General features: G+C 44.6%; 1 protein-coding gene across 1 annotated transcript in view; it reads right to left on the bottom strand.

Annotated features, from left to right (window-relative positions):
• Positions 1–10,884: 10,884 nt before the first annotated feature.
• LOC137504054 (alcohol dehydrogenase 1-like) overlaps positions 10,885–27,262 on the bottom strand; it is an 80,406-nt gene continuing 64,028 nt past the window's right edge. Inside the window, exons 8-9 of the mRNA XM_068231981.1 lie at positions 13,872–14,010; positions 10,885–11,480 (exon numbers count right to left, since the gene is read on the bottom strand). Coding sequence (XP_068088082.1) covers positions 11,456–11,480; positions 13,872–14,010 — 164 coding nt within the window. The 3' untranslated portion in view covers positions 10,885–11,455. The remainder of the gene's footprint in view (positions 11,481–13,871; positions 14,011–27,262) is intronic.

The following is a 27,262-nucleotide window of genomic DNA, read 5'->3' as shown; positions in this document are numbered from 1 at the left end:
GGCGAGTTCATAGAAGATTTTATTTTTTGTCACAAGTTAGTGAAAAATGACACTTTGTGAAAAAAAACCAATAAAAATTAATTTCCGCTAACTTTTGACAAAAAATTAAATCTTCTATGAACTCGTCATACACCTAACATAATACCTTGGGGTGTCTTTTTTTTCTAAAATGGGGTCACTTGTGGGGTTCCTATACCGCCCTGGCATTTTACAGGCCCAAAACCGTGAGTAGTCTGGAAACCAAATGTCTCAAAATGACTGTTCAGGGGTATAAGCATCTGCAAATTTTGATGACAGGTGGTCTATGAGGGGGCGAATTTTGTGGAACCGGTCATAAGCAGGGTGGCCTTTTAGATGACAGGTTGTATTGGGCCTGATCTGATGGATAGGAGTGCTAGGGGGGTGACAGGAGGTGATTGATGGGTGTCTCAGGGGGTGGTTAGAGGGGAAAATAGATGCAATCCATGCACTGGGGAGGTGATCGGAAGGGGGTCTGAGGGTTTGGCCGAGTGATCAGGAGCCCACACGGGGCAAATTGGGGCCTGATCTGATGGGTAGGTGTGCTAGGGGGTGACAGGAGGTGATTGATGGGTGTCTCAAGGTGTGATTAGAGGGGGGAATGGATGCAAGCAATGCACTGGCGAGGTGATCAGGGCTGGGGTCTGAGGGCATTCTGAGGGTGTGGGCGGGTGATTGAGTGCCCTAGGGGCAGATAGGGGTCTAATCTGATAGGTAGCAGTGACAGGGGGTGATTGATGGGTAATTAGTGGGTGTTTAGGGTAGAGAATAGATGGAAACACTGCGCTTGGGTGGTGATCTGATGTCGGATCTGCGGGCGATCTATTGGTGTGGGTGGGTGATCAGTTTGCCCGCAAGGGGCAGGTTAGGGGCTGATTGATGGGTGGCAGTGACAGCGGGTGATTGATGGGTGGCAGTGACAGGGGGTGATTGATGGGTGGCAGTGACAGGGGGTGATTGATGGGTGATTGATAGGTGATTGACAGGTAATCAGTGGGTTATTACAGGGGAGAACAGATGTAAATATTGCACTGGCGAATTGATAAGGGGGGGTCTGAGGGCAATCTGAGCGTGTAGGCGGTCGATTGGGTGCCCGCAAGGGGCAGATTAGGGTCTGATCTGATAGGTAACAGTGACAGGTGGTGATAGGGAGTGATTGATGGGTGATTGATGGGTAATTAGTGGGTGTTTAGAGGAGAGAATAGATGGAAACACTGCGCTTGGGTGGTGATCTGATGTCGGATCTGCGGGCGATCTATTGGTGTGGGTGGGTGATCAGATTGCCCGCAAGGGGCAGGTTAGGGGCTGATTGTTGGGTGGCAGTGACAGGGGGTGATTGATGGGTGATAGGTGATTGGCAGGTGATTGACAGGTGATCAGTGGGTTATTACAGGGAAGGACAGATGTAATTAATGCACTGGCGAATTGATAAGGGGGGGGGGTCTGAGGGCAATCTGAGCGTGTGGGCGGGTGATTGGGTGCCCGCAAGGGGCAGATTAGGGTCTGATCTGATAGGTAACAGTGACAGGTGGTGATAGGGGGTGATTGATGGGTAATTAGTGGGTGTTTAGAGAAGATAACAGATGTAAACGATACATTTGGGAGGTAATCTGACGGCGGGTTTGCGGGCGATCTAATGGTGTGGGTGGGTGATCAGATTGCCCGCAAGGGGCAGGTTAGGGGCTGATTGATGGGTGGCAGTGACAGGGGGTGATTGATGGGTGATAGGTGATTGGCAGGTGATTGACAGGTGATCAGTGGGTTATTACAGGGAAGAACAGATGTAATTAATGCACTGGTGAATTGATAAGGGGGGGTCAGAGGGCAATCTGAGCGTGTGGGCGGGTGATTGGGTGCCCGCAAGGGGCAGATTAGGGTCTGATCTGATAGGTAACAGTGACAGGTGGTGATAGGGGGTGATTGATGGGTAATTAGTGGGTGTTTAGAGAAGATAACAGATGTAAACGATACATTTGGGAGGTAATCTGACGGCGGGTTTGCGGGCGATCTAATGGTGTGGGTGGGTGATCAGATTGCCCGCAAGGGGCAGGTTAGGGGCTGATTGATGGGTGGCAGTGACAGGGGGTGACAGGGGGTGATTGATGGGTGATAGGTGATTGGCAGGTGATTGACAGGTGATCAGTGGGTTATTACAGGGAAGAACAGATGTAATTAATGCACTGGTGAATTGATAAGGGGGGGTCAGAGGGCAATCTGAGCGTGTGGGCGGGTGATTGGGTGCCCGCAAGGGGCAGATTAGGGTCTGATCTGATAGGTAAAAGTGACAAGTGGTGATAGGGGGTGATTGATGGGTGATTGATGGGTAATTAGTGGGTGTTTAGAGGAGAGAATAGATGTAAACAATGGATTTGGGAGGTGATCTGATGTCGGATCTGTGGGCGATCTATTGGTGTGGGGAGGTGATCAGATTGCCCGCAAGGGGCAGGTTAGGGGCTGATTGATGGGTGGCAGTGACAGGGGGTGATTGACGGGTGATTGATGGGTGATTGACGGGTGATTGACAGGTGATTGACAGGTGATTGACAGGTGATCAGGGGGATAGATGCATACAGTAAACAGGGGGGGGTGGTCTGGGGGGGGGGGTCTGGGGAGAATCTGAGGGGTGGGGGGTGATCAGGAGGGGGCAGGGAGCAGGGGGGGGGATAAAAAAAAAATAGCGTTGACAGATAGTGACAGGGAGTGATTGATGGGTGATTAGGGGGGTGATTGGGTGCAAACAGGGGTCTGGGGGGTGGGCAGGGGGGGGGGTCTGATGGGTGCTGTGGGCGATCTGGGGCAGGGGGGGGAGAAATCAGTGTGTTTGGGTGCAGACTAGGGTGGCTGCAGCCTGCCCTGGTGGTCCCTCGGACACTGGGACCACCAGGGCAGGAGGCAGCCTGTATAATACACTTTGTAAACATTACAAAGTGTATTATACACTTTGTATGCGGCGATCGCGGGGTTAACATCCCGCCGGCGCTTCCGTATAGCCGGCGGGATGTTGCGGCGAGCGAGCGGTGACAGGCGCCGGCGGAGGATCGCGTCACGGATGACGCGATCGCTCCGCCCATGCCCTTAAATGGACCGCCGCCTCTGTGGGTGAGGCCGTCCTGCAGGGCTCCACTTCCCCGCCGCCCCTGTGTAGTGGGCGGTCGGGAAGTGGTTAAAGTCTGAAAACCACAGCCGTGTCCTCGATCCCGCTGATGTCATCAAGAGCGCACAGCGCAGGCCCAGTATGGTCTGTGTCTGCGCAGTACACTCCTGGTGACATCAGCGGGAGCGAGGTCACGGGCGTGCAGGCGCAGTGGTTTTCTGACTTTAAAGTCAGAAATTCCAGAAGTGAACTGGAGGCGGGGCCGGAGCATCGGTGAGTGGCTGCGCCAACACAGGATGTCTGCGGGGGACCATTAGAAGCCCCGGGAAAGTTCAGCTCATTTCCCCCTGACCCCCCTACAGTATCCCTTTAAGGTTTATTCATCTGTAAAGGTCCTATCTTAGCAGCACGGTTTCAAAAGGGAACCTTCAGCTAAAAAATTATGTGATGCTGCAAAAAAAAAAAAAACAACAGGTGACTTTGTCATAGATATATGACACTAAATCAGCACTCAGCTAAATTACCGGGTCATATTAACTTTATTTTTTTTTTTGCCTAAGAATAATCAGATGTAACAACAGTTGTCTTTGCAAAAAAATACTATATCCATGGACACCTTTACTTATCTATGGCACAATGGGCCTGATTCAAAAAACTCTGAGGCTAGATTCACAGTGGGACGTTGCGTTTTGATGCAAAGTTAAAGTCGCACTGCAAGCTTATAACGCAACGCGCCCAAAAAGTAGCAACGCAGCGTTACCGTTGCATACAGCAGATACAGTAAAAAATACAGGCAATGAAAAGTATGCCTCCAAGTCATTACTGAGCATGTGCAAACAGTCCAACGCAGCTAATAACGCGTATAACGCACTGCATGCAGTACTTTTACTTAACGTGCAGCGTTAGTCACCAACGCAACGTGTGCACTGTGAACAGGGCATTGAGTTTTCATTGCAGTGAGTTATTCTGCGTTAAATGCTGTTTTAATGCGCGACTTTAACGTCCCACTGTGAACTTAGCCTCATACAGCTGCTGTGTGCAGGGAGCACACAGTAAGTTTAATCTTTCTAGTACAGGGGGAGCACCAGGTGTTAACCCATTCAAGCCACGTGAGTTACCACGGTAATGCACATGTTGCAATGATAACCATAGCAACATACGCGCTATAATGGCCAGTGGGCTCCCTGCATTAGTAGAGGTAAAATTGCAGTGCACTCCCTGCACATGACAGCTGTACTGGAGTTAACTGCATAAGGCCAAATGCTTGTAATGCATAGCACTGGGACTTGTGTATGTTCTTCTAACAAAAAATGACATTGTGTAAGAAGATTGACTTGTATAAATGTGAATTACCCCCATCACTGGAATTGTAAATTTTATTTCTGCCATTACAAAGACATAGTTATTTCATGGCAGGCTGCCAGTGGACTGTTCCAAATTGTGGTTTAAAGTTGAGGCCCTGTTTTGACAGACGTATAGTGGCTTTGTGTATATGTCTGTCTGCAGATAGTGAGCCAGTTGTAGGTGCCTACCTTTCAGCCCACAAGGTGAAGGCAACAATAGTAAGTTTAAAGGGAACCTGTACTGAGTAAAAATAATTAAAATAAACACATGAGGTAACTTCAAATGAACATTACATAGTTACCTTGCCATGAGTTCCTCTCAGAAGCTCACCATTTTCTTCTTACAGTGATCCCTTCCAGTTATGACAACATTTTGTCAGATCTAAAATATATCAGTTGCTGTCAGTAAAATATCAGTTGCTGTCAGTTATAGCTGAGAGGACAACTGATGTACCAGGTAATGTCCATGCTTCCCTATGGGTCAAGTGGGCGATGTTACAGTTTAACTGTGTGCTGACAAGAAAGCTGTTATGGGGTAATGGCCACTTTCAAAATGGAGGACGGAAAATTCCCTTGATCACAGGACGCAGGAGAGGAGAAAGAGACTGAGGAGTAGACTTCATTGGAGGTAATTATGACTTGTGTATGCTTATTTTGACTTTTAATTTTCAGTTCAGGTTTTCATTAAAGAGGAACTCTAGTGAACATTTTACTGTTGGCAGGTGAGGTAGCTGCGGCATGGTTTTTGGCAGTTGGAAACAGCTGTAAACAGCTATTTCCCACAATATAGCAAGGTTCACAGACAGGAAACTGCCAGGAGTACGTACTTTTCTTGTGGGAGGGGTTTCATCACAATATCAGTCATACGGCGCCCCCTGATGCTCTATTTGTGAAAAGGAATAGATTTCTCATGTAAAAGGGGGAATCGGCTACTGATTGGAATAAAGTTCAATTCTTGGTCGAAGTTTCTCTTTAAAGCCACATTCACTCTCCCAGGTTTTCATTGTGAGTAAAGCTAAATCATGAATTATTCCATTGCTCCATTGCTCACACACCGTTCATACTTGATACAGCAGTTCAATAGAAATTGTGTTTGCAAAAGTGACTAATGTGACCCAGATATGCCTCCAGAAATCAAGGATCTGGCAGTAAAGTGTGCAACCCCCAGCTAGAGAACAACTATGAACATCCAACATTGCTGATACAGTGTCTCTTTGTGGTCAGCACTGCAGCTCAGTAGATTCTTATCATGATGAGAAAACCTATAGCTGCAGCACTGGCCAAAAAGTGTTAAGCTCTCAGAAGAAAGAGGTGGTGGGAGGGGTCTATTCATCTATGACCACAGGGTGGGCTTAATTGCTTATTTCTCCCTGTTCCTCTTTGACTACTTAAAGGACCTCTGTCGCAAAAATCTTAAAATTTAATATACATGTAAACATATACAAATAAGAAGTATGCTTCTTGCACAGTAAAATGAGTCATAAATTACTTTTCTCCTATTTTGCTGTCACTTACAGTAAGTAGTAGTAGTCTGACATTACCGACAGATTTTGGACTAGCCTATCTTCTCATGGGGGGTTCTCAAGGTTTTCTTTATTTTAAAAAGCACTTAGTGAATGGCAGTGGCTCCGTCCAACTGCCAAAAAAGTGAGCAGCGAGCAGGGAGGCTGGCCAGCACCTTTGTATAAATCTTTTTCAGGGAATGACTTTATAAAGAATAAAGGCCATGCTGAGAATCTCCCATGAAGAGATGGACTAACCCAAAACCTGTCTGTAATGTCAGATTTCTACTACCTACTGTAAGTGACAGCAACATAGGAGAAAAGTATTGTATGGCTCATTTTATTCTGGAAGAAATTTACTTATTTATATGCATTTTAAATTGTACGATTTTTCACGAAGATGGGATGGGGAAGAAGTTTTAACAGCTTTTTCACCAGTATAATTGCTCTGTCATCTCAGGCCAGCCAGATATTTTAAATATATTCATTGCAAAAGGTGCAAGCATGCACTCCAAAAAACACTGCATTGCTAATACTGTACATGCAAAATGTAATATCCAATGCATTTAAACAATGGGAGACTGATCTGGGTCTTTATATGTACATTCCACCTCTAGGCCATTTAACTTGTTTACTACCAGCTGAAGGTCATCTTTAGTGCAGTGAGAACACAGTTCATCCTCAACCGGTATTTCTACAGCAGCCTGGGAGCAGTTTACCCGTTGTGTGCCAGTAAAATGTGAATTATTCCATTATAAAATATACTCTGTTTTTTTATGAGATAGCCATGCATCTTAAGTTCAGATAGATATAACCACTCTAATAAAGAACCTTCTGTTTTATGTAAATCATATGCGTAAGCAGTATTATAACGGCACAATGAATCATTGACATCAGCTGAAGTTCTACCATTTCAAGAAAGAAATTTTAAAGGACTTCATGAACTTCACTGATTAAGATATCAAATCTTTCATTTGTACACTGATCATATTTGTTTTCCCAAGTCATTTGACTCTCTGAAATCACATCATTTTGTATGCACATGATGACATCCAGATCAATGAGAACTCTCACAGAAATGTTGAAAAGGAAAAGGTAGCCTCAGCTCAGCTGGACATTTTTTTTTCTGTTCTAAAAAACATATCACTCCTAGAAAGTATGTAAATTGGAATCTAGCAGGGATGGTCGAAAAATTTTAGTGAATTATCAATTTCCAAGTTTCCGTAAATGGGCTTACTGCAGTGGTAATCAGAAATCGGTCTCAGAAATCGGTATTCTGTGTGAATACCGCAATACCACAACTCAGACATTTTAGCCCAATCACAGAGCTCGAAAGCATTGGACAAGTCTTGTGATTGGTCTAAAATTTCCATGGTCTTCCGATTTCTGTGGTAAACTACCGCAGTCTCTGATTGGTTCAATAGAACCGAGTATTTCCAAATTTTGAGTATTGTGATAGGCCTAAAATTTTAGGTGAATCGCAGGACTCGGAAATACTTAGTAGTATTAGACCAATCAGAGAATGCGGTAGTTTACGGTAGAAATCGGAAAGAATGTGGTAGAAATGGGGAACATTGTGCAGCCTGTGATTGGTCCAATTTTTCCTACTTGGAAGTATTTGGCCAGTCAGAGAATTCGGTAGTGTATCAAGGATGTCCACACAATAGCGGACACCCACCAAATATAACAGATTCCACAAAACAATTTTTTTTTTAAATTACATAACTTTATTGTGACAAAAAAACTTTTCTGCAGAAATTGGTATTTTTAAATGTGGATTACCACGGGAATCCACGGAACCTGTAATCGGCATTTTCAGTAATCAGATTTCTGCGGACTTGAAAATCAGTATTTCCAACCATTCCTGGCATCTAGTACACCAAGTGCGTTGCTCTGTGTGATCTAGTCAATTACCAGTACAGAATCAAATAGGTACACTTTCAATTTTGATATAATCAACCAATATAATGTCCAATAGCACCAAAACTGTATACAAGTTTGCCATAGATTGGCATGAGGGGGGCATCTCCAAATTTGCTTAGTATGATGTCACCCATTGCGATGTCCCACTATGTAAGTATTTATGTAAGCCTAATATGTCATGCAATTCAAGAAGAGCAGGCAGCGTGTAGTTGGCAGGGAGGAGGAGGAAAGTTACTGTTGATCAAGATACTTACATAGCAGGATACAGAGACTCTAAAGGCTGGGTCCTGTTTGTTTTTAAAGCTTGGCAATACGCATTTTGTTTTATTCATTTAATTCCATATTAAAGCCTCTTTCACAGTGCGACGTTGAAGTCACACGTTAGAAAATGTTTTAACGTGAACTAACGCACAGCAATATTAAGTCTGTGCAACATTCACAGTGCACACGTTGCGTAGTGTGTAACGTGTAGCAATGTTTACAAAGTGCTGCATGCTGTGCGTTTAGTAATAAATCTGCTGCATTGTGTGTGTTGCACATGCTCAGTAATGCTTTTTTTCAATGTATTGCATGCGCCGGTTTCGTTCCATCACTGTGCGACGAAAACGGCGCACCAAACGCAGGGCTAAAGATTGTACTATAACGTCCAAGTTATAGTCTTTCAATGTGTTGCATTAGGGGCACGTTATGCGACCTTAACGTCACATCAAACGCAACGTCCCACTGTGAAAGAGGCCAAAAAGCAAGTTTTATGATAATCTGGAATGGATGGGAAGAGTTTCTGGGGATCCTATGACTAAGCGCATACTACTACATTGACGAGAAGTGGCATATGTTGAGTTAAGCAGTGTGCGTTTATCTGTGAAGCAGGGGACCACGCAGATGGTCTGTTTTGGAGACTGGTTCGGAGGTCCGTTGTTTACGAGTTTTGGTATCTGGGCCTTTGTAGTTCAGACGTACTATGTTATTTTTAGTCTTTTCTCCATAGATGACACTAGATGGTAACTGACAGACAGTGAGGAAAACAGAGACATTGCCAAGGTTGGCGATAATTACCACAAGCTTGTATCCCACTACCCATAGAAGATGTGGATACATACCTGGAAAGTGGCCTGAGTGTGGGGTAGGGGCCTGGAACGTGCCTGTTCCCACGGTGAAAGTGGCACGGACCACCACATGATGCCCTATTTTCACGTTTCTTCTGGTTGCAGTGTATACAGTGCTGGTTGCACAAATAGAACTACAATATTACATCATGTTGAGTTCTTGTCTATATAGGGAGGACGATGGATGGAGAGGGGAGTAACACAGGAGTGCTACAGTAATCCAGCAGATTCAACAGAGACCTTATGCCTAGTACACATGAGGCCATTTTCAGGCAGATTTCCTACCAGATCGATTATTTTCAACATGTCCGATCTGATTTTGATACATTTTCTGATCAATTTTCCATAGACGCAAACGGAAAAATCGATTGGAAAATCAATTAAAATCAGATCGGACATGTTAAAAATAATCGATCTGGCAGGAAATCTGTCTGAAAATCTCATTGTGTGTACTAGGCTTTAAAGTGGCACTATCATTAAAATATCCCCTCTGCTCCAATAGGTTAGCTACACCATAAGAATTATATAAACAATTATTGCAAGCTGGTTTCTGAGCTCATCAGTAATATGCCACAGTTTCCCTGATTATCTATTGACTACTAGTTGCAGTCTATTCAGTGTGAGTAAACATAGCAGATTGGGTATTTTTTTGCAGGATTCGGTGTGACCGAAAGCAGAATATTCTCCACAGTAATTCCCCAAAGTATTCCCCCCAGTAAAAACTGGTACACTCCATACAATTTTCCCATCAGATTAATGAGAAATTTCCTGTTGTTCATTAAAGAGACTCCGTAACAAAAATTGCATCCTGTTTTTTATCATCCTACAAGTTCCAAGAGCTATTCTAATGTGTTCTGGCTTACTGCAGCACTTTGTACTATCACAGTCTCTGTAATAAATCAACTTATCTCTCTCTTGTCAGACTTGTCAGCCTGTGTCTGGAAGGCTGCCAAGTTCTTCAGTGTTGTGGTTCTGCTATGAACTCCTCCTTCCAGGCCCCTCTATGCACACTGCCTGTGTGTTATTTAGATTAGAGCAGCTTCTCTCTTCTCTCTTATCTTTTACAAGCTGGATAAATCGTCCTCTGAGCTGGCTGGGCTTTCACATAGTGAGGAATTACAGACAAGGGCAAAGCTGTTTGCAGGAAGAAAAGAGCAGTCTGAAACTTCAGTGCATGAGAGATGCAGGGGGAAAGAAACACACAAATGATCTCTTGAGATTCAAAAGGAAGGCTGTATACAGCCTGCTTGTGTATGGATGTATTTTCTATGTGTGGACATACTGTACATCAACCTACTTCCTGTTTTGGTGGCCATTTTGTTTGTTTATAAACAAACTTTTTAAAACTGTTTTTAACCACATTTAATGCGGCGGGGAGCGGCGAAATTGTGACAGAGGGTAATAGGAGATGTCCCCTAACGCACTGGTATGTTTACTTTTGTGCGATTTTAACAATACAGATTCTCTTTAACTTCCACCATTTTCGATCTGCTTCTGATCAGTACTGCACAAATTGAATCCCTTTGTCAATCGGAAGCAGATTAGAAATTCTGGAAATTATTGAATGACAAGAAAGTTCTTATCAGTATAATGGAAATATTGCATCATGGTGTGTACCAGCCCTAAGGGCCTGTTTCCACTACATGCAGATTCTGGATGCAGAGAAACTGACTCCAATGAATGCCTATGGGCCTGTTTCCACTAGACACGATTTTTCTGATGCATATTTACCATAGGCATTCATTGGAGTCAGTTTTATGCATCCAGAATTTGCATGTATTGAAAATAGGCCCTAAGAGTTTCCTGAATTAATTTGGTATTATACGATAATTGCAACAGCAGTTCCCAACCATGCTGTATGTTGGGGAGACCAATGATTTTTACACAGATGACATTAGTTTGGGGAAACAAATTTTTATTTTTATTGGATGTTACACCAGACTTGCCCCTGCACAGATGGAGGAAGAGGGTGGGAAAAGATGAGCGCTGTACACTCTGAATTTATTTATTTTGATGATAATGATGATGATAATGATTATATATATATATATATATATATATATATATATATATATATATATATATATATATATATATATCATATTTTAAAGTATCTCTCTTGCATTTGTTAGGCATGACTTGGACATAATCCATGTTATTATTATTTATTATATTTATATGGAACCAACATAGTACTCAGGGCTGGACAATAAATACATACAATGATACAAAGGATGTCAGGCGTAACGTAAAAAGGTTATACAACATAGGACACGGCTATACAAGGCCAACGAGGTACAACATCAAAGGTTCTTGCGATTTGGGCTGATTAGGTAGGTCCAGTAACACAAGTAGGAGGCTGTCATAGGAATGGAGCACAATGTTGGGTGTAGAATACACTAGGAAAGGGAGGACCCTGCCAAAGGCTTACAATCCATGAAAGACACAAATCCGAGGAAAGTCTTCCATTTAGAACAACAAGACAGTGCGAATGCTTGGAAAAAAAAAAAAAAAGGAGAAAAGTCAGATCAAGAGTGAAAACATAAAACTATAGAAAAGTTGCCATAGCAACATGTTGTAGATCAATAAAGGTTATTACAATCAACAGCGAAAACATAAAACGATACAATAGTTACCATAGCAACATGTTGTAGATCGATAAAGCTTATTACAAGCTTTGGTTGTAAGGGATGAAGGGTTTGACATCCTGGTATCTGGTAACAGGCACTAACTTATCTGCTCACATAGTCTCTAGAGCTCATCAAGTGTGTCACATAAGTATAGAAGAATTAGATGGCTTCTATGCCTGAACACAGATTAGGGGTAAGGCAAACAATTAAAGCGGACCCAAACTAAACATATTTTTAATTCTAAATATTTAGTTGCACCACTTTGACACATACAAAGATAAATAAACACTCCTTCAAGCCTATGAGCATTTTCAGTGAATGCTTTTCACCCTTCTCTTTTCATAACTAGGGTTATACAGGTGGCAGCCATTAGCAATTCCTCCTTTGCCAGACACCACCTACTCCACCAGTTTGCCGGATTTTGTCCCGGCAATATGAAAGGAAGGGAGAGGTTCCTCCAATAAATGTAAAATATTTGATATTTGTCATCATGCAGCTCAAAAAAGGCTGCTATTTATTACTATAATTTAGAAAATCGATTTTGTTTCTGAAATCTTGTATTTTTAATTTGGGTCCACTTTAAGAGAATATAGTGATGAGTACAGCATTGGCCTATTACTTTCTACTCCATTACTGCCCACGTTATGCACTAAACATATTCCTCCCTCTAATTTCAAAAGAGGTCCTAAAGATTTCCAGTAAAATAGCCTTACAAATACAGTAGATAACCCTCTAACCAGTATGAATGCATTAATAAAGAACCTGTTTCTGTTACCTGAGCAACAATAACTACTTGGGTGCAGAGAGTGGGAGTTGGGGCAATGTCTACTCACTTAAAGTACCCTTGAATCAGTCTTTGATAAACATAACTTTAATACTGTTTTGTTTGTGGTGCTGTCCCTGTGACATATGCCACAGCACCATCCTCCCCCGTCAGCGCCCCTGTGCCCCTCGTTCTGCTCAGCTGTAATATTTGACTGAGCAGAACGTCACTTATGGACAGGGAGGACGTGGCAGTTCTGTTTCCTCTCTGCTCGTCCTTACTAGTTCTGCCCCCTCCACTCGCTGCTTTAGTTTCAGATATGTGTTACAGCACACAGCGCGCAGCGGAGCCGCGCTGTGTGTGGGCTTGTTGATATTGAGGTCAGAACGATATTGTACTAATAGCTAGCAGAGCAGGGACCCGAGGGTCGCTGGAGGGGGAGTTGGGAGCTGGAAATTACAGATATTCTATTATTGGGCAGTGGTAATTCTGATAGTATAATGTTGGTAAATTCTACAGATATTTTACTATCATTAAACCTAACCCTATTCTCACATGAGCCCTCCATCTACCAATGCATAGCCCGAACCTTCCCCCCCCCGATACTTAAGCTTTACCGACCCCCCAACCGGTGCCTAACCCTAACCGAACATCTACCAATGCCTAACCCTAACAGACACACACATCCCCACACACTGATGTCTAACCCTATCAGACTTCCCCACCGATGCCTAACTGTAACCAACTTCCCCCCTTCCCAGGTACCGAATCCTGACCGACCCCTCATTGATGCCTAACCCTGACTGGCCCCCCACAGATGCCTAACCCTAAACCATGCTTTCACCCATGCATATATTAACATGTACCCAAACTTCCCTGTATATACTGTAGTTACAGGTAATTGAATTTGTAGTTATCCCCTATTACACTCTGTACATCTTGACTGTATATTGTCTAAATTAATAGGCAAATATATGGTCTGCCAACATGCACTGCTACACACTCTGTGCATAATGAATGTTAAATGTACTGATGAGGGACAATACGTCCAAAACAAGCTGTATGTATGTTGGATTGGTGTGGCTTTGTAAAATGTATTAGCTACAAGCTCACTATACACCAGCACTTCTGGATTTGCAGCCTTGCTTTCAAGGGCATAATTTGCATATTCAGGAGTGATGCATCATGGGAAACTACAGTTCAGTTGCTGACTTACAGCTGAATTATCACAAATACCTCCTGTTTTAAGAAGGCAAAATCACATTTAGGCTTGCTTCTTAATAGAGGTCTTTTTGGTCTCTTTAAGCCCTATATACCTTCCTTGGTGGTGCTGGCTTACCATGAGTTGTCTTGGTATTCCACAATGCATGTGTTATAATATGTTTATTAAGTATGCAATTTACTTGTACTTGGTCAGCAGGAGTTAACAACATCAAAATGGCGGTCTTAGACAAAAACTGTAAAAATATATGATAATAATAATAATACACACCTTTTTCCAGATCTCAGAAGTTCAAGGCCTTCATTTATTTGAGTGAAAGGCAACGTATGAGTTATTAAGCCATCCATGTTAAATTTTCCTGCCAAGTAGTCAGAAACCATTGGGGGGACTGAGTCGCGACTTTTAAACCCTGTGGGATACAGTAAATTTTGTTCATTGTTGAAGTCATCCATAAATAACATAGGCACAGACCTAGGAAAATGTGTTGCACCAGCATCCCAGACAAGAATTGAAATCCTGAATTGTAATACCGTGATCCAGTTGTTGGTATTTTAAAGTCAACAACAGGGCCATCTCTGATCTGTGTTGTGCCCCAGGCAAGGTAACGTGAGCCGACTATGCCCCCCTTTAACCACTTGAGGACTGCGGTGTAGTAAACTACTCCCCCCCCCCCCCCCCGGGACACGAACATTTGTGACTAAAATTGCCACTGCAGCTTTAAGGCCAAGCTGTGCAGGGCCGAACAACTCAGCACCCGAGTGATTCCCCCCCTTTTCTGCCCAACAACAGAGCTCTCTGTTGGTGGGGTCTGATCGCCCCCCCAGGTGTTTGTTTGTTTTTTTGTCAATATTTATTTCATTGAATTTTTAATAAAATTTACTATTTTTTTTATTTATGTTAGATCTCTCCCTCCCCTGGCCAGCCAATCACTGAGATCGGCAGTGATAGGCTTCAGCCTATCACAGGCAGCGGGTCGCTTCCCTGTGTCCCAGGAGGACAGCCGTGTCACACGACTGTCCCCAGTACAGCACTGCTGCAGATCGCAGCGCTGTACAAAGTAATTAGACAGCGAAACCGCCGTCTAACAGTCTTCCGAGCAGCGTTCGCTGCTTGGAGACTGAAAGCGGGGTGGAGCTCCACCCCCCAAGCAGGATATGCGCGCTCTCCTGCTATCCCCATAGAAGACTGTTCATGCCAATGGCCGTGGATCGGTCCTGGGGCTGACGCACTGCTCACGCCTAAAGGACAACCGAGGTGACATATGACATAATGAGAAAGACGTGTATGTACAGTGCAAGGCACACAAATAACTATGCTGTGTTCATTTTTTTCTTTCTCCGCCTGAAAGAGTTAACCATCAGGTATGCAAGTGACTGTTTCTGTCTGGGTCGGGGCTGGGTCGGACTGGGTCAGACTATAGCATAACTCTCACTGATAAGTAATTACAGCAATAAAACACTTTCCTGTCAGTAAATGGCTTCTGAGAGCAGGAAAGAGATAATTCATAGAATTGAACTCTGCTATACTGCAATGAAGGTGTCATTGAGCAGACACAATGAAACAGTAAGAACTTAAAAACTAGATTTAAATATAAAATAAAACTGTGGGATATCTAAATAAGTAGTTTTTAGGAGAAAGATGATAGATACAATTGTTTTTCTCATCAGTTTATTTTCACCTCGGATGCCCTTTAAACACCCACAGAAAGAGGCATACACAGAGCAGTTTTTTAAAGAGACACTGAAGCGAAAAAAAAAATATGATATAATGAATTGGTTGTGTACTATGAATAATTACTAGAAGATTAGCAGCAAAGAAAATATTCTCATACTTTTATTTTCAGGTATATAGTGTTTTTTCTAACATTGCATCATTCTATAATATGTGCAGATTACAACACTCAGCATTCAAAATGAGTCTTTCAGAGCAGTCTGTGAAGTAATGACCTCTCCTCTAGCAGAGAAAAAGTAAATAGTCCAGGAACAGTTGAGATAATAAAAGTCAGATAACAGCCCTCTCCATCACTAACTTAGTCGGAAAGCTTAATGGCTTGTTTGCATAGAGATAACAACTGGAGTTTCTCAACTCTTCCTGTACTGGAAACAATTAGACTGATGTATCTGATCTTAATGTTTTATTTCTTAGCTGTACTACACATACAAATCATAATATCATAATTTTTTTTTTCGCTTCAGTGTCTCTTTAACCAATGGCATTTCTGGCCATCACCTAGAGCCCAATTGGTCCTGGGGAGCACCTTTTCAGTGCCTGCACACAGTAATTAGTAAGAGCTCCCCACTGTGCCCTCGCTCCCTCCTTCCCAGTCTGGTGTCTGGTGTGGTTAAAAGAAAACAGCTTTAGCCCACCCCCCCCCCCCCCCCCAACATAACAATGTGAGTACCAAAGTAGGACATTTAGCAATAAGATTCACTAAGAGCAGACTTACCTGGAATCTCCCTTCAGAAAGGTGAATCTCAGTTACACCAAATGCTGCTGCTGTCACTACAACCAGCAGGTGAAAGCAGCAGAATTGTGGCAAACTGCTTAATCAGTTTACAGTTGGCATGACTGGATCACACAGATGTAAAAAATTAACCAAATACAAAATTAAGGAGATCTCTGTCTCAGTATCAACTAGTTAACTGTTTGACAGAGAGTGGCTCATGCTTGCTACACAGCCATAACAGTTATGGCACCTGTTTTATGCGCCGCCAGCGTGTACGTGTGTATGCGGCACCCGGCGAGATGGATGGACACCTCGTAGAGGCTGATACCAGACAATGTATAAATGCACCCACGGGGAGGGGGGCACATTTATACATTGGGGGGGAAGCAGCGGGCGGACGCGGCGGGCTCAGCCGATTCCCTGAAGATTTTATGCTAAAATCGAACAGGAAATGGCCTGCAGTATATGGGCAGCTTCAACGAGACAAATTTATCTCTAATCAGACTTGATTACAGATACATTTGTCTCTTTGTCGAATCTGCCCATAATCGTCAGGTCTATGGCTACCTTTAGTGTTTGCAGTAGTAACTCTGCTGCTGCCAATATTTTTGCATGCAGCAATCCTGAATTTACTGGAACTCTGCCATCATCAACATGTACACACATATAAAGGTTTAGAGCCCGAGATAACAACTTATCAATGTCCTATTACAGTGATTTGCAAACTTGGCTCTCCAGCTGCCAGGGTGCTACAAGTCCCACAATGCATTGCAGGAGTCTGACAGCCACTGTTATGATTTATAAAGGCAAATGCATTGTGGGACTTGTAGTTCCTCAACAGCTGGAGAGCCAAGTTTGCAGATCACTGTCCTATCATGACTGCTAATGAGGACAGCCAGTAAATGGAGAGATGTAGGGATGATGTATATAGATGAGCATGGGCGTCCGCACATATGGCAAAACCGGGCATTTGCCCGACCCTGGCCGCTCGCTGCCCCCCCCCCCCCCCCGGCCACGTTCCCGTGCAGCCAGCAGGAGGGGAGCAGCGCAGAGAAGAGAGAGAGCTATGGGCACAGTGGGGAAGGGCGGACGTCTCCCCCCCCTTCCCTCATCTTAGGGAGCTCTCTCTCCCTCGCTGTCCCCTCCGGAATGAGGTGTGCAGTGCCGCAGCTGGGCAGCGGCAGAACTTACCTCGTCTCGCTCCTGCGCCGGAAGTTCTGGTGCCACACTCTGGTCTGGACCAGACCACAGTAGCGGCTAATCCATTTGGCGCGTGCGACGAGACGAGGTAAGTTCCGCCCACTGCCCAGCCGCTGCACACTTCGTTCCAGAGGGGACAGCGAGGGAGAGAGTGCCCCCTAAGGTGAGGGAAGGGGGGGAGATGCCCCCCCTTCCCCACTGTGCCCATAGCTCTCTCTCTTCTGTGCGCTGCTCCCCTCCTGCTGGGGCACACCTGGCTACTTATTCTGGGGATATATACCCCTGCCTACATATACTGGGCCAGTGCTGGTCGTAATGGAAAAAGCTACGCTTACGGATCATTACGCGTAATTTTACGCTATTACGCATTACGAAATTACGCTTACGGCATAGACAATCAATTTCGGTACATGTCTGTAATTACGCATTGCCCTTACGCAATTACGCGTAAGAATACCGTAATTCAGGTTGTTACGTTATAGGCTTACGCGTAAATTCCTACTAGCAATTAATGCGTAAGGTCATGCTGCCAAGCGGAAAAGTTGACGCATGGATCAATGTTAGGTAGCCGCCGACTTTAAGGGTTAATAGCAAAGCCCCCTTAAATGCTAAGAGCCTCAAATTTGGAGAATATATTAAGGAGATCAGAAGGAATAAGAGGAACATTTTTTTTTTCAAAAAGACCTTATAGTTTTTGAGAAAATCGATGTTAAAGTTTCAAAGGAAAAATATATACATTTAAAAACCTGCCGACTTTAACGGTTAATAGCAAAGCCTGCTTAAAATTTAGAAACACCAAATTCACAGGGTATATTAAGGGGATCAGTGGGAATAAGAGGAAAACATTTTTTTTCAAAAAGACCTTATAGTTTTTGAGAAAATCGATTTTTAAGTTTCAAGGGCAAAAATGTCTTTTAAATGCGGAAAATGTCAGTTTTTTTTGCACAGGTAACAATAGTGTTTTATTTTCATAGATTCCCCCAAGTGGGAAGAGTTTTACTTACTTCGTTCTGAGTGTGGGAAATATTGAAAAAAAAACGACGTGGGGTCCCCCCTCCCAGACCTCTTTAACCCCTTGTCCCCCATGCAGACTGGGATAGCCAGAATGCGGAGCACCGGCCGCGTGGGGCTCCGCACCCTGACTATACCAGCCCGCATGGTCCATGGATTGGGGGGTCTCGGAAGGGGAGGGGCAGCCAAGCTTCCCCCTCCCCCTCCGAGCCCTTGTCCAATCCAAGGACAAGGGGCTCTTCTCCACCTCCGATGGGCGGTGGAGGTGGAGGCCGCTATTTCCTGGGGGCGGGGTTCATGGTGGCATCTGGGAGTCCCCTTTAAAAAGGGGTCCCCCAGATGCCCACCCCCCTCCCAGGAGAAATGAGTATAGAGGTACTTGTACCCCTTACCCATTTCCTTTAAGAGTTAAAAGTAAATAAACACACAAACACATAGAAAAAGTATTTTAATTGAACAAAAAACATAACCACGAAAAAAGTCCTTTAATATTCTTAATTAACCATTAATACTTACCTGTCCCTTTAAAAGCCAGTTCCCACGCAATATCCTCGGAAATATACTAATCAGTTACAATGTAACAAAGTTATTACAATGTAACAACTTTGTTACTTTGTAACACCACCGCACCCGACGTCACTCGCCGCTCACCCGCCGCATACACGCTAAGTCCGCGCCGGCTCCCGCCGTCCACTCCGCCCACACCTGTCACCCATATACATGCTGGCACCCATGGGTGCCAGCATGTATATAGGTGACATGTGGGAGAGGCGGGGAGGGCAGCGGAGCCGGCGGGGACTTAGCGTCCCTTCACCCGACAGAGCTCTGAGCTATAGCTCAGAGCTCTCGAAAGCATCTTTGTATTTGGGCTCCAAGGAGCCCCATTGGTCCTTAGCAGACCAATGGGGTTCCTTCAAATCAGAAGGAACCCCATTGGTCTGCTAAGGACCAATGGGGCTCCTTGGAGCCCAAATACAAAGATGCTTTCGAGAGCTCTGAGCTATAGCTCAGAGCTCTGTCGCATGAAGGAACGCTAAGTCCCCGCCGGCTCCGCTGCCCTCCCCGCCTCTCCCACATGTCACCTATATACATGCTGGCACCCATGGGTGCCAGCATGTATATGGGTGACAGGTGTGGGCGGAGTGGACGGCGGGAGCCGGCGGGGACTTAGCGTGTATGCGGCGGCCGGCGGGTGAGCGGCGAGTGACGTCGGGTGCGGTGGTGTTACAAAGTAACAAAGTTGTTACATTGTAATAACTTTGTTACATTGTAACTGATTAGTATATTTCCGAGGATATTGCGTGGGAACTGGCTTTTAAAGGGACAGGTAAGTATTAATGGTTAATTAAGAATATTAAAGGACTTTTTTCGTGGTTATGTTTTTTGTTCAATTAAAATACTTTTTCTATGTGTTTGTGTGTTTATTTACTTTTAACTCTTAAAGGAAATGGGTAAGGGGTACAAGTACCTCTATACTCATTTCTCCTGGGAGGGGGGGTGGGCATCTGGGGGACCCCTTTTTAAAGGGGACTCCAAGATGCCACCATGAACCCCGCCCCCAGGAAATCGCGGCCTCCACCTCCACCGCCCATCGGAGGTGGAGAAGAGCCCCTTGTCCTTGGATTGGACAAGGGCTCGGAGGGGGAGGGGAAAGCTTGGCTGCCCCTCCCCTTCCGAGACCCCCCAATCCATGGACCATGCGGGCTGGTATAGTCAGGGTGCGGAGCCCCACGCGGCCGGTGCTCCACATTCTGGCTATCCCAGTCTGCATGGGGGACAAGGGGTTAAAGAGGTCTGGGAGGGGGGACCCCACGTCGTTTTTTTTTCAATATTTCCCACACTCAGAACGAAGTAAGTAAAACTCTTCCCACTTGGGGGAATCTATGAAAATAAAACACTATTGTTACCTGTGCAAAAAAAACTGACATTTTCCGCATTTAAAAGACATTTTTGACCTTGAAACTTAAAAATCGATTTTCTCAAAAACTATAAGGTCTTTTTGAAAAAAAAAATTTCCTCTTGTTCCTTCTGATCTCCTTAATATATTCTCCAAATTTGAGGCTCTTAGCACTTAAGGGGGCTTTGCTATTAACCCTTAAAGTCGGCAGCTTTTTTATATTATACGGGAGCGTAATATTACGCGATTACGGCAGACTGTGTAATTTCAATGGGAGTTTACTGTCTTACGCGTAATTTGTTACGCGTAAAAACGTAACCCACGCTCTACGTGTAATTAATTACGCGTAATACCGTAACCTTACACGTAACGCTTACGGTGCATTTGTAGTGAATTACGATGCGTAATTACGCTAATGCGTAATTTCGGCCCAGCACTGTACTGGGCACATATACCCCTGCCTACATATACTGGGCACATATACCCCTGGCTATATATACTGGGCACATATACCCCTGCCTACATATACTGGGCACATATACCCCTGCCTACATATACTGGGCACTGTTGTTTGACTGTTTGTTTGACTATTTTCCATGTAAGGAATTAAGGTGTAGTTGTAAGAAGGTACAATGCCTCGTCTTTTCATCCATTGCATATTGAGTGTTGTTTTGCAGTGCACATATTATTTGAGCATTAGTCCAGCTTGTCCTCATATGCAATGATGAGCATCTAGTGCCAGGCTTTCTTCTATCTATTAACCTCCCTGGCGTTCTATTGAGATCGCCAGGGCGGCTGCGGGAGGGTTTTTTTTAAATAAAAAAAAAAACTGTTTCATGCAGCCAACTGAAAGTTGGCTGCATGAAAGCCCACTAGAGGGCGCTCCGGAAGCGTCATTCTGATCGCCTCCGGCGACCAGAATAAACAAGGAAGGCCGCAATGAGCAGCCTTCCTTGTTTTGCTTACCTCGTCGCCATAGCGACGATCGGAGTGACGTCATGGACGTCAGCCGACGTCCTGGCGTCAGCCGCCTCCGATCCAGCCCTTAGCGCTGACCGGAACTTTTGTTCCGGCTGCGCAGGGCTCAGGCGGCTGGGGGGGACCCTCTTTCGCCGCTGCTCGCGGCGGATCGCTGCAGAGCGGCGGCGATCAGGCAGCACACGCGGCTGGCAAAGTGCCGGCTGCGTGTGCTGCTTTTTATTTCGCTCAAATCGGCCCAGCAGGGCCTGAGCGGCGACCTCCGGCGGTGATGGACGTGTATAGTCGTCCATACCGCTGAGGAGGTTAATGTAAGTTGTATCTACTTCTAAGGTTTTTTATACTATGAACAATCTCTTTTGGATACTATGGTCATTAATACACTTGTCCTTTCATGCCATCTAGTGGTCATAATGAATGCCAAAGTACTTATTTCAAAGCACATTTCCCTATGAGAATAAATGGAAACTCAGATGATTTGTTCCACAATCCAAAAACATCCAATGACAGTTGCTTTTGCCTATTTTTGAGGATTTGGTGGAAATGTGACATTGTGCAGTCTCTACATTCAGATTAAGGTCAATCCTGCAATGCAGTGTCAAAGGGAGAATAACTATTGTCTCAGTTGCAATGACATGTAGCATGTATACGTACTGTGCTTGTATATTATTATTATTATTATTATAAAAAAAATGTGTATAATTTATATAACACCAGCTTCTTCCATGGCACTGTACTACAGAATACACGGTATAACAATACAAAAAAAAAACAATAAAACAGGTAACAATACAAGATAATGGTAAATTACACCTGATGAAAAGAGCAAATCGGCTACAGATTTTGACACAGGGGTTGAAAAATATGTGCGCAAAATGCACAGCACTGAGAGACAGAAGGGAAAAGAGAGCTCTGAAGACCTTACAATCTAAAGTTTTAAAGTGGAATGAAACCCATTATTTCTTCTTTGCTCTAAAAGATTATTTACAGCATATTATATACTACCACCATTTTTTTTTTCACTAGAACAGCATTCAATTAGTTAAACACAGCAGTGCAGTGCAGAAAAAGCTGGACGCATCCGAACTGGAGATAATGTTATCTTGTGTTTACTTAATTGTATCAAGTGAGGAATGTGACACATTCTCTGACTGTGCAGACTCTCCTGGACACAGACAGACACTCAAAAGCATTTCTGCCTTCAATACAAGGTGTATAAAATGCAAAGGCAGCTTTCAGAGCAAAAAAATGTACTTTGGGAGCTTGTAATTTCTAAATGAATAATAATACGTATGCACAAAAGCAAATATGATAACTGTATGGCATATAAAAAGTAGAAAAACATGTTTGAATATTATAGTACATAGCAAGGAAATGAACAGCGCTACTTAAAAACAGGCAAGTGCCTACCTGCAAAAGAGTGCAAGCCCCATTTGTGGGATATATTACACACCGAGCATACACATGACCTGTCTACCACTGGAGGAGGATGTTAGTTTCCTGTAACAGCTTGCATGCAACCTATTAAGTACTCGTCCCTCCCACTGCGAAGAAGTCGATCCTCCATGGGAGGGGCCTAACACTAACTAAATCCTAATCTATGTATATGCATAGCCTGGGTGCGGCTAATCAAATAAAATTGAAAATTGCGCAAAAGGTGGATCAGCGCTACACCAGGCCGCCTCCGAATGGCCTCCAATCAGAGGTGCGCTGAGTCCCCCCAGAAACTACAAACGCACCTTGAACCCAAACAGAAGCTCTGCATATACACCAAAAGCATGGCTGTTAAGTGGGAGCAGCTGACCAAAAACGAAATAAATTAGTACATAGCAAGGAAATGAACAGCGCTACTTAAAAACAGACAAGTGCCTACCTGCAAAAGAGTGCAAGCCCCACTTGAGGGATATATTACACACCGAGCATACACATGACCTGTCTACCACTGGAGGAGGATGTTAAAAACTTGCCTGTTTTTAAGTAGCGCTGTTCATTTCCTTGCTATGTACTAATTTATTTCGTTTTTGGTCAGCTGCTCCCACTTAACAGCCATGCTTTTGGTGTATATGCAGAGCTTCTGTTTGGGTTCAAGGTGCGTTTGTAGTTTCTGGGGGGGGCTCAGCGCACCTCTGATTGGAGGCCATTCGGAGGCGGCCTGGTGTTGCGCTGATCCACCTTTTGCGCAATTTTCAATTTTCGATTTTATTTGATTAGCCGCACCCAGGCTATGCATATACATAGGTTAGGATTTAGTTAGTGTTAGGCCCCTCCCATGGAGGATCGACTTCTTCGCAGTGGGAGGGACGAGTACTTAATAGGTTGCATGCAAGCTGTTACAGGAAACTAACATCCTCCTCCAGTGGTAGACAGGTCATGTGTATGCTCGGTGTGTAATATATACCACAAGTGGGGCTTGCACTCTTTTGCAGGTAGGCACTTGCCTGTTTTTGAGTAGCGCTGTTCATTTCCTTGCTATGTACTCATTTATTTCATTTTTGGTCAGCTGCTCCCACTTAATAGCCATGCTTTTGGTGTATTACAGAGCTTCTGTTTGGGTTCAAGGTGCGTTTGTAGTTTCTGGGGGGGGGCTCAGCGCACCTCTGATTGGAGGCCATTCGGAGGCGGCCTGGTGTTGCGCTGAATCCACCTTTCGCGCAATTTTCAATTTTCGATTTTATTTGATTAGCCGCACCCAGGCTATGCATATACATAGGTTAGGATTTAGTTAGTGTTAGGCCCCTCCCATGGAGGATCGACTTCTTCGCAGTGGGAGGGACGAGTACTTAATAGGTTGCATGCAAGCTGTTACAGGAAACTAACATCCTCCTCCAGTGGTAGACAGGTCATGTGTATGCTCGGTGTGTAATATATCCCACAAGTGGGGCTTGCACTCTTTTGCAGGTAGGCACTTGCCTGTTTTTAAGTAGCGCTGTTCATTTCCTTGCTATGTACTAATTTATTTCGTTTTTGGTCAGCTGCTCCCACCTAACAGCCATGCTTTTGGTGTATATGCAGAGCTTCTGTTTGGGTTCAAGGTGCGTTTGTAGTTTCTGGGGGGGCTCAGCGCACCTCTGATTGGAGGCCATTCGGAGGCGGCCTGGTGTTGCGCTGATCCACCTTTTGCGCAATTTTCAATTTTCGATTTTATTTGATTAGCCGCACCCACGCTATGCATATACATAGATTAGGATTTAGTTAGTGTTAGGCCCCTCCCATGGAGGATCGACTTCTTCGCAGTGGGAGGGACGAGTACTTGATAGGTTGCATGCAAGCTGTTACAGGAAACTAACATCCTCCTCCAGTGGTAGACAGGTCATGTGTATGCTCGGTGTGTAATATATCCCACAAGTGGGGCTTGCACTCTTTTGCAGGTAGGCACTTGCCTGTTTTTAGGTAGTGCTGTTCATTTCCTTGCTATGTACTAATTTATTTCGTTTTTGGTCAGCTGCTCCCACTTAACAGCCATGCTTTTGGTGTATATGCAGAGCTTCTGTTTGGGTTCAAGGTGCGTTTGTAGTTTTTGGGGGGGGCTCAGCGCACCTCTGATTGGAGGCCATTCAGAGGCGGCCTGGTGTTGCGCTGATCCACCTTTTGCGCAATTTTCAATTTTCGATTTTATTTGATTAGCCGCACCCAGGCTATGCATATACATAGGTTAGGATTTAGTTAGTGTTAGGCCCCTCCCATGGAGGATCGACTTCTTCGCAGTGGGAGGGACGAGTACTTAATAGGTTGCATGCAAGCTGTTACAGGAAACTAACATCCTCCTCCAGTGGTAGACAGGTCATGTGTATGCTCGGTGTGTAATATATCCCACAAGTGGGGCTTGCACTCTTTTGCAGGTAGGCACTTGCCTGTTTTTAAGTAGCGCTGTTCATTTCCTTGCTATGTACTAATTTATTTCGTTTTTGGTCAGCTGCTCCCACTTAACAGCCATGCTTTTGGTGTATATGCAGAGCTTCTGTTTGGGTTCAAGGTGCGTTTGTAGTTTCTGAGGGGCTCAGCGCACCTCTGATTGGAGGTCATTCGGAGGCGGCCTGGTGTTGCGCTGATCCACCTTTTGCGCAATTTTCAATTTTCGATTTTATTTGATTAGCCGCACCCAGGCTATGCATATACATAGGTTAGGATTTAGTTAGTGTTAGGCCCCTCCCATGGAGGATCGACTTCTTCGCAGTGGGAGGGACGAGTACTTGATAGGTTGCATGCAAGCTGTTACAGGAAACTAACATCCTCCTCCAGTGGTAGACAGGTCATGTGTATGCTCGATGTGTAATATATCCCACAAGTGGGGCTTGCACTCTTTTGCAGGTAGGCACTTGCCTGTTTTTAAGTAGTGCTGTTAATTTCCTTGCTATGTACTAATTTATTTCGTTTTTGGTCAGCTGCTCCCACTTAACAGCCATGCTTTTGGTGTATATGCAGAGCTTCTGTTTGGGTTCAAGGTGCGTTTGTAGTTTCTGGGGGGGCTCAGCGCACCTCTGATTGGAGGCCATTCGGAGGCGGCCTGGTGTTGCGCTGATCCACCTTTTGCGCAATTTTCAATTTTTCGATTTTATTTGATTAGCCGCACCCAGGCTATGCATATACATAGGTTAGGATTTAGTTAGTGTTAGGCCCCTCCCATGGAGGATCGACTTCTTCGCAGTGGGAGGGACGAGTACTTAATAGGTTGCATGCAAGCTGTTACAGGAAACTAACATCCTCCTCCAGTGGTAGACAGGTCATGTGTATGCTCGGTGTGTAATATATCCCACAAGTGGGGCTTGCACTCTTTTGCAGGTAGGCACTTGCCTGTTTTTAAGTAGCGCTGTTCATTTCCTTGCTATGTACTAATTTATTTCGTTTTTAGTCAGCTGCTCCCACCTAACAGCCATGCTTTTGGTGTATATGCAGAGCTTCTGTTTGGGTTCAAGGTGCGTTTGTAGTTTCTGGGGGGGCTCAGCGCACCTCTGATTGGAGGCCATTCGGAGGCGGCCTGGTGTTGCGCTGATCCACCTTTTGCGCAATTTTCAATTTTTGATTTTATTTGATTAGCTGCACCCAGGCTATGCATATACATAGGTTAGGATTTAGTTAGTGTTAGGCCCCTCCCATGGAGGATCGACTTCTTCGCAGTGGGAGGGACGAGTACTTAATAGGTTGCATGCAAGCTGTTACAGGAAACTAACATCCTCCTCCAGTGGTAGACAGGTCATGTGTATGCTTGGTGTGTAATATATCCCACAAGTGGGGCTTGCACTCTTTTGCAGGTAGGCACTTGACTGTTTTTAAGTAGCGCTGTTCATTTCCTTGCTATGTACTAATTTATTTCGTTTTTGGTCAGCTGCTCCCACTTAACAGCCATGCTTTTGGTGTATTACAGAGCTTCTGTTTGGGTTCAAGGTGCGTTTGTAGTTTCTGGGGGGGCTCAGCGCACCTCTGATTGGAGGCCATTCGGAGGCGGCCTGGTGTTGCGCTGATCCACCTTTTGCGCAATTTTCAATTTTCGATTTTATTTGATTAGCCGCACCCACGCTATGCATATACATAGATTAGGATTTAGTTAGTGTTAGGCCCCTCCCATGGAGGATCGACTTCTTCGCAGTGGGAGGGACGAGTACTTGATAGGTTGCATGCAAGCTGTTACAGGAAACTAACATCCTCCTCCAGTGGTAGACAGGTCATGTGTATGCTCGGTGTGTAATATATCCCACAAGTGGGGCTTGCACTCTTTTGCAGGTAGGCACTTGCCTGTTTTTAAGTAGTGCTGTTCATTTCCTTGCTATGTACTAATTTATTTCGTTTTTGGTCAGCTGCTCTCACTTAACAGCCATGCTTTTGGTGTATATGCAGAGCTTCTGTTTGGGTTCAAGGTGCGTTTGTAGTTTTTGGGGGGGCTCAGCGCACCTCTGATTGGAGGCCATTCGGAGGCGGCCTGGTGTTGCGCTGATCCACCTTTTGTGCAATTTTCAATTTTCGATTTTATTTGATTAGCCGCACCCAGGCTATGCATATACATAGGTTAGGATTTAGTTAGTGTTAGGCCCCTCCCATGGAGGATCGACTTCTTCGCAGTGGGAGGGACGAGTACTTAATAGGTTGCATGCAAGCTGTTACAGGAAACTAACATCCTCCTCCAGTGGTAGACAG

This window comes from Hyperolius riggenbachi, chromosome 1 (assembly GCF_040937935.1).
Source record: "Hyperolius riggenbachi isolate aHypRig1 chromosome 1, aHypRig1.pri, whole genome shotgun sequence".
NCBI classification, from domain to species: domain Eukaryota; kingdom Metazoa; phylum Chordata; class Amphibia; order Anura; family Hyperoliidae; genus Hyperolius; species Hyperolius riggenbachi.
This window is presented reverse-complemented; position numbering and strand designations above follow the sequence as displayed.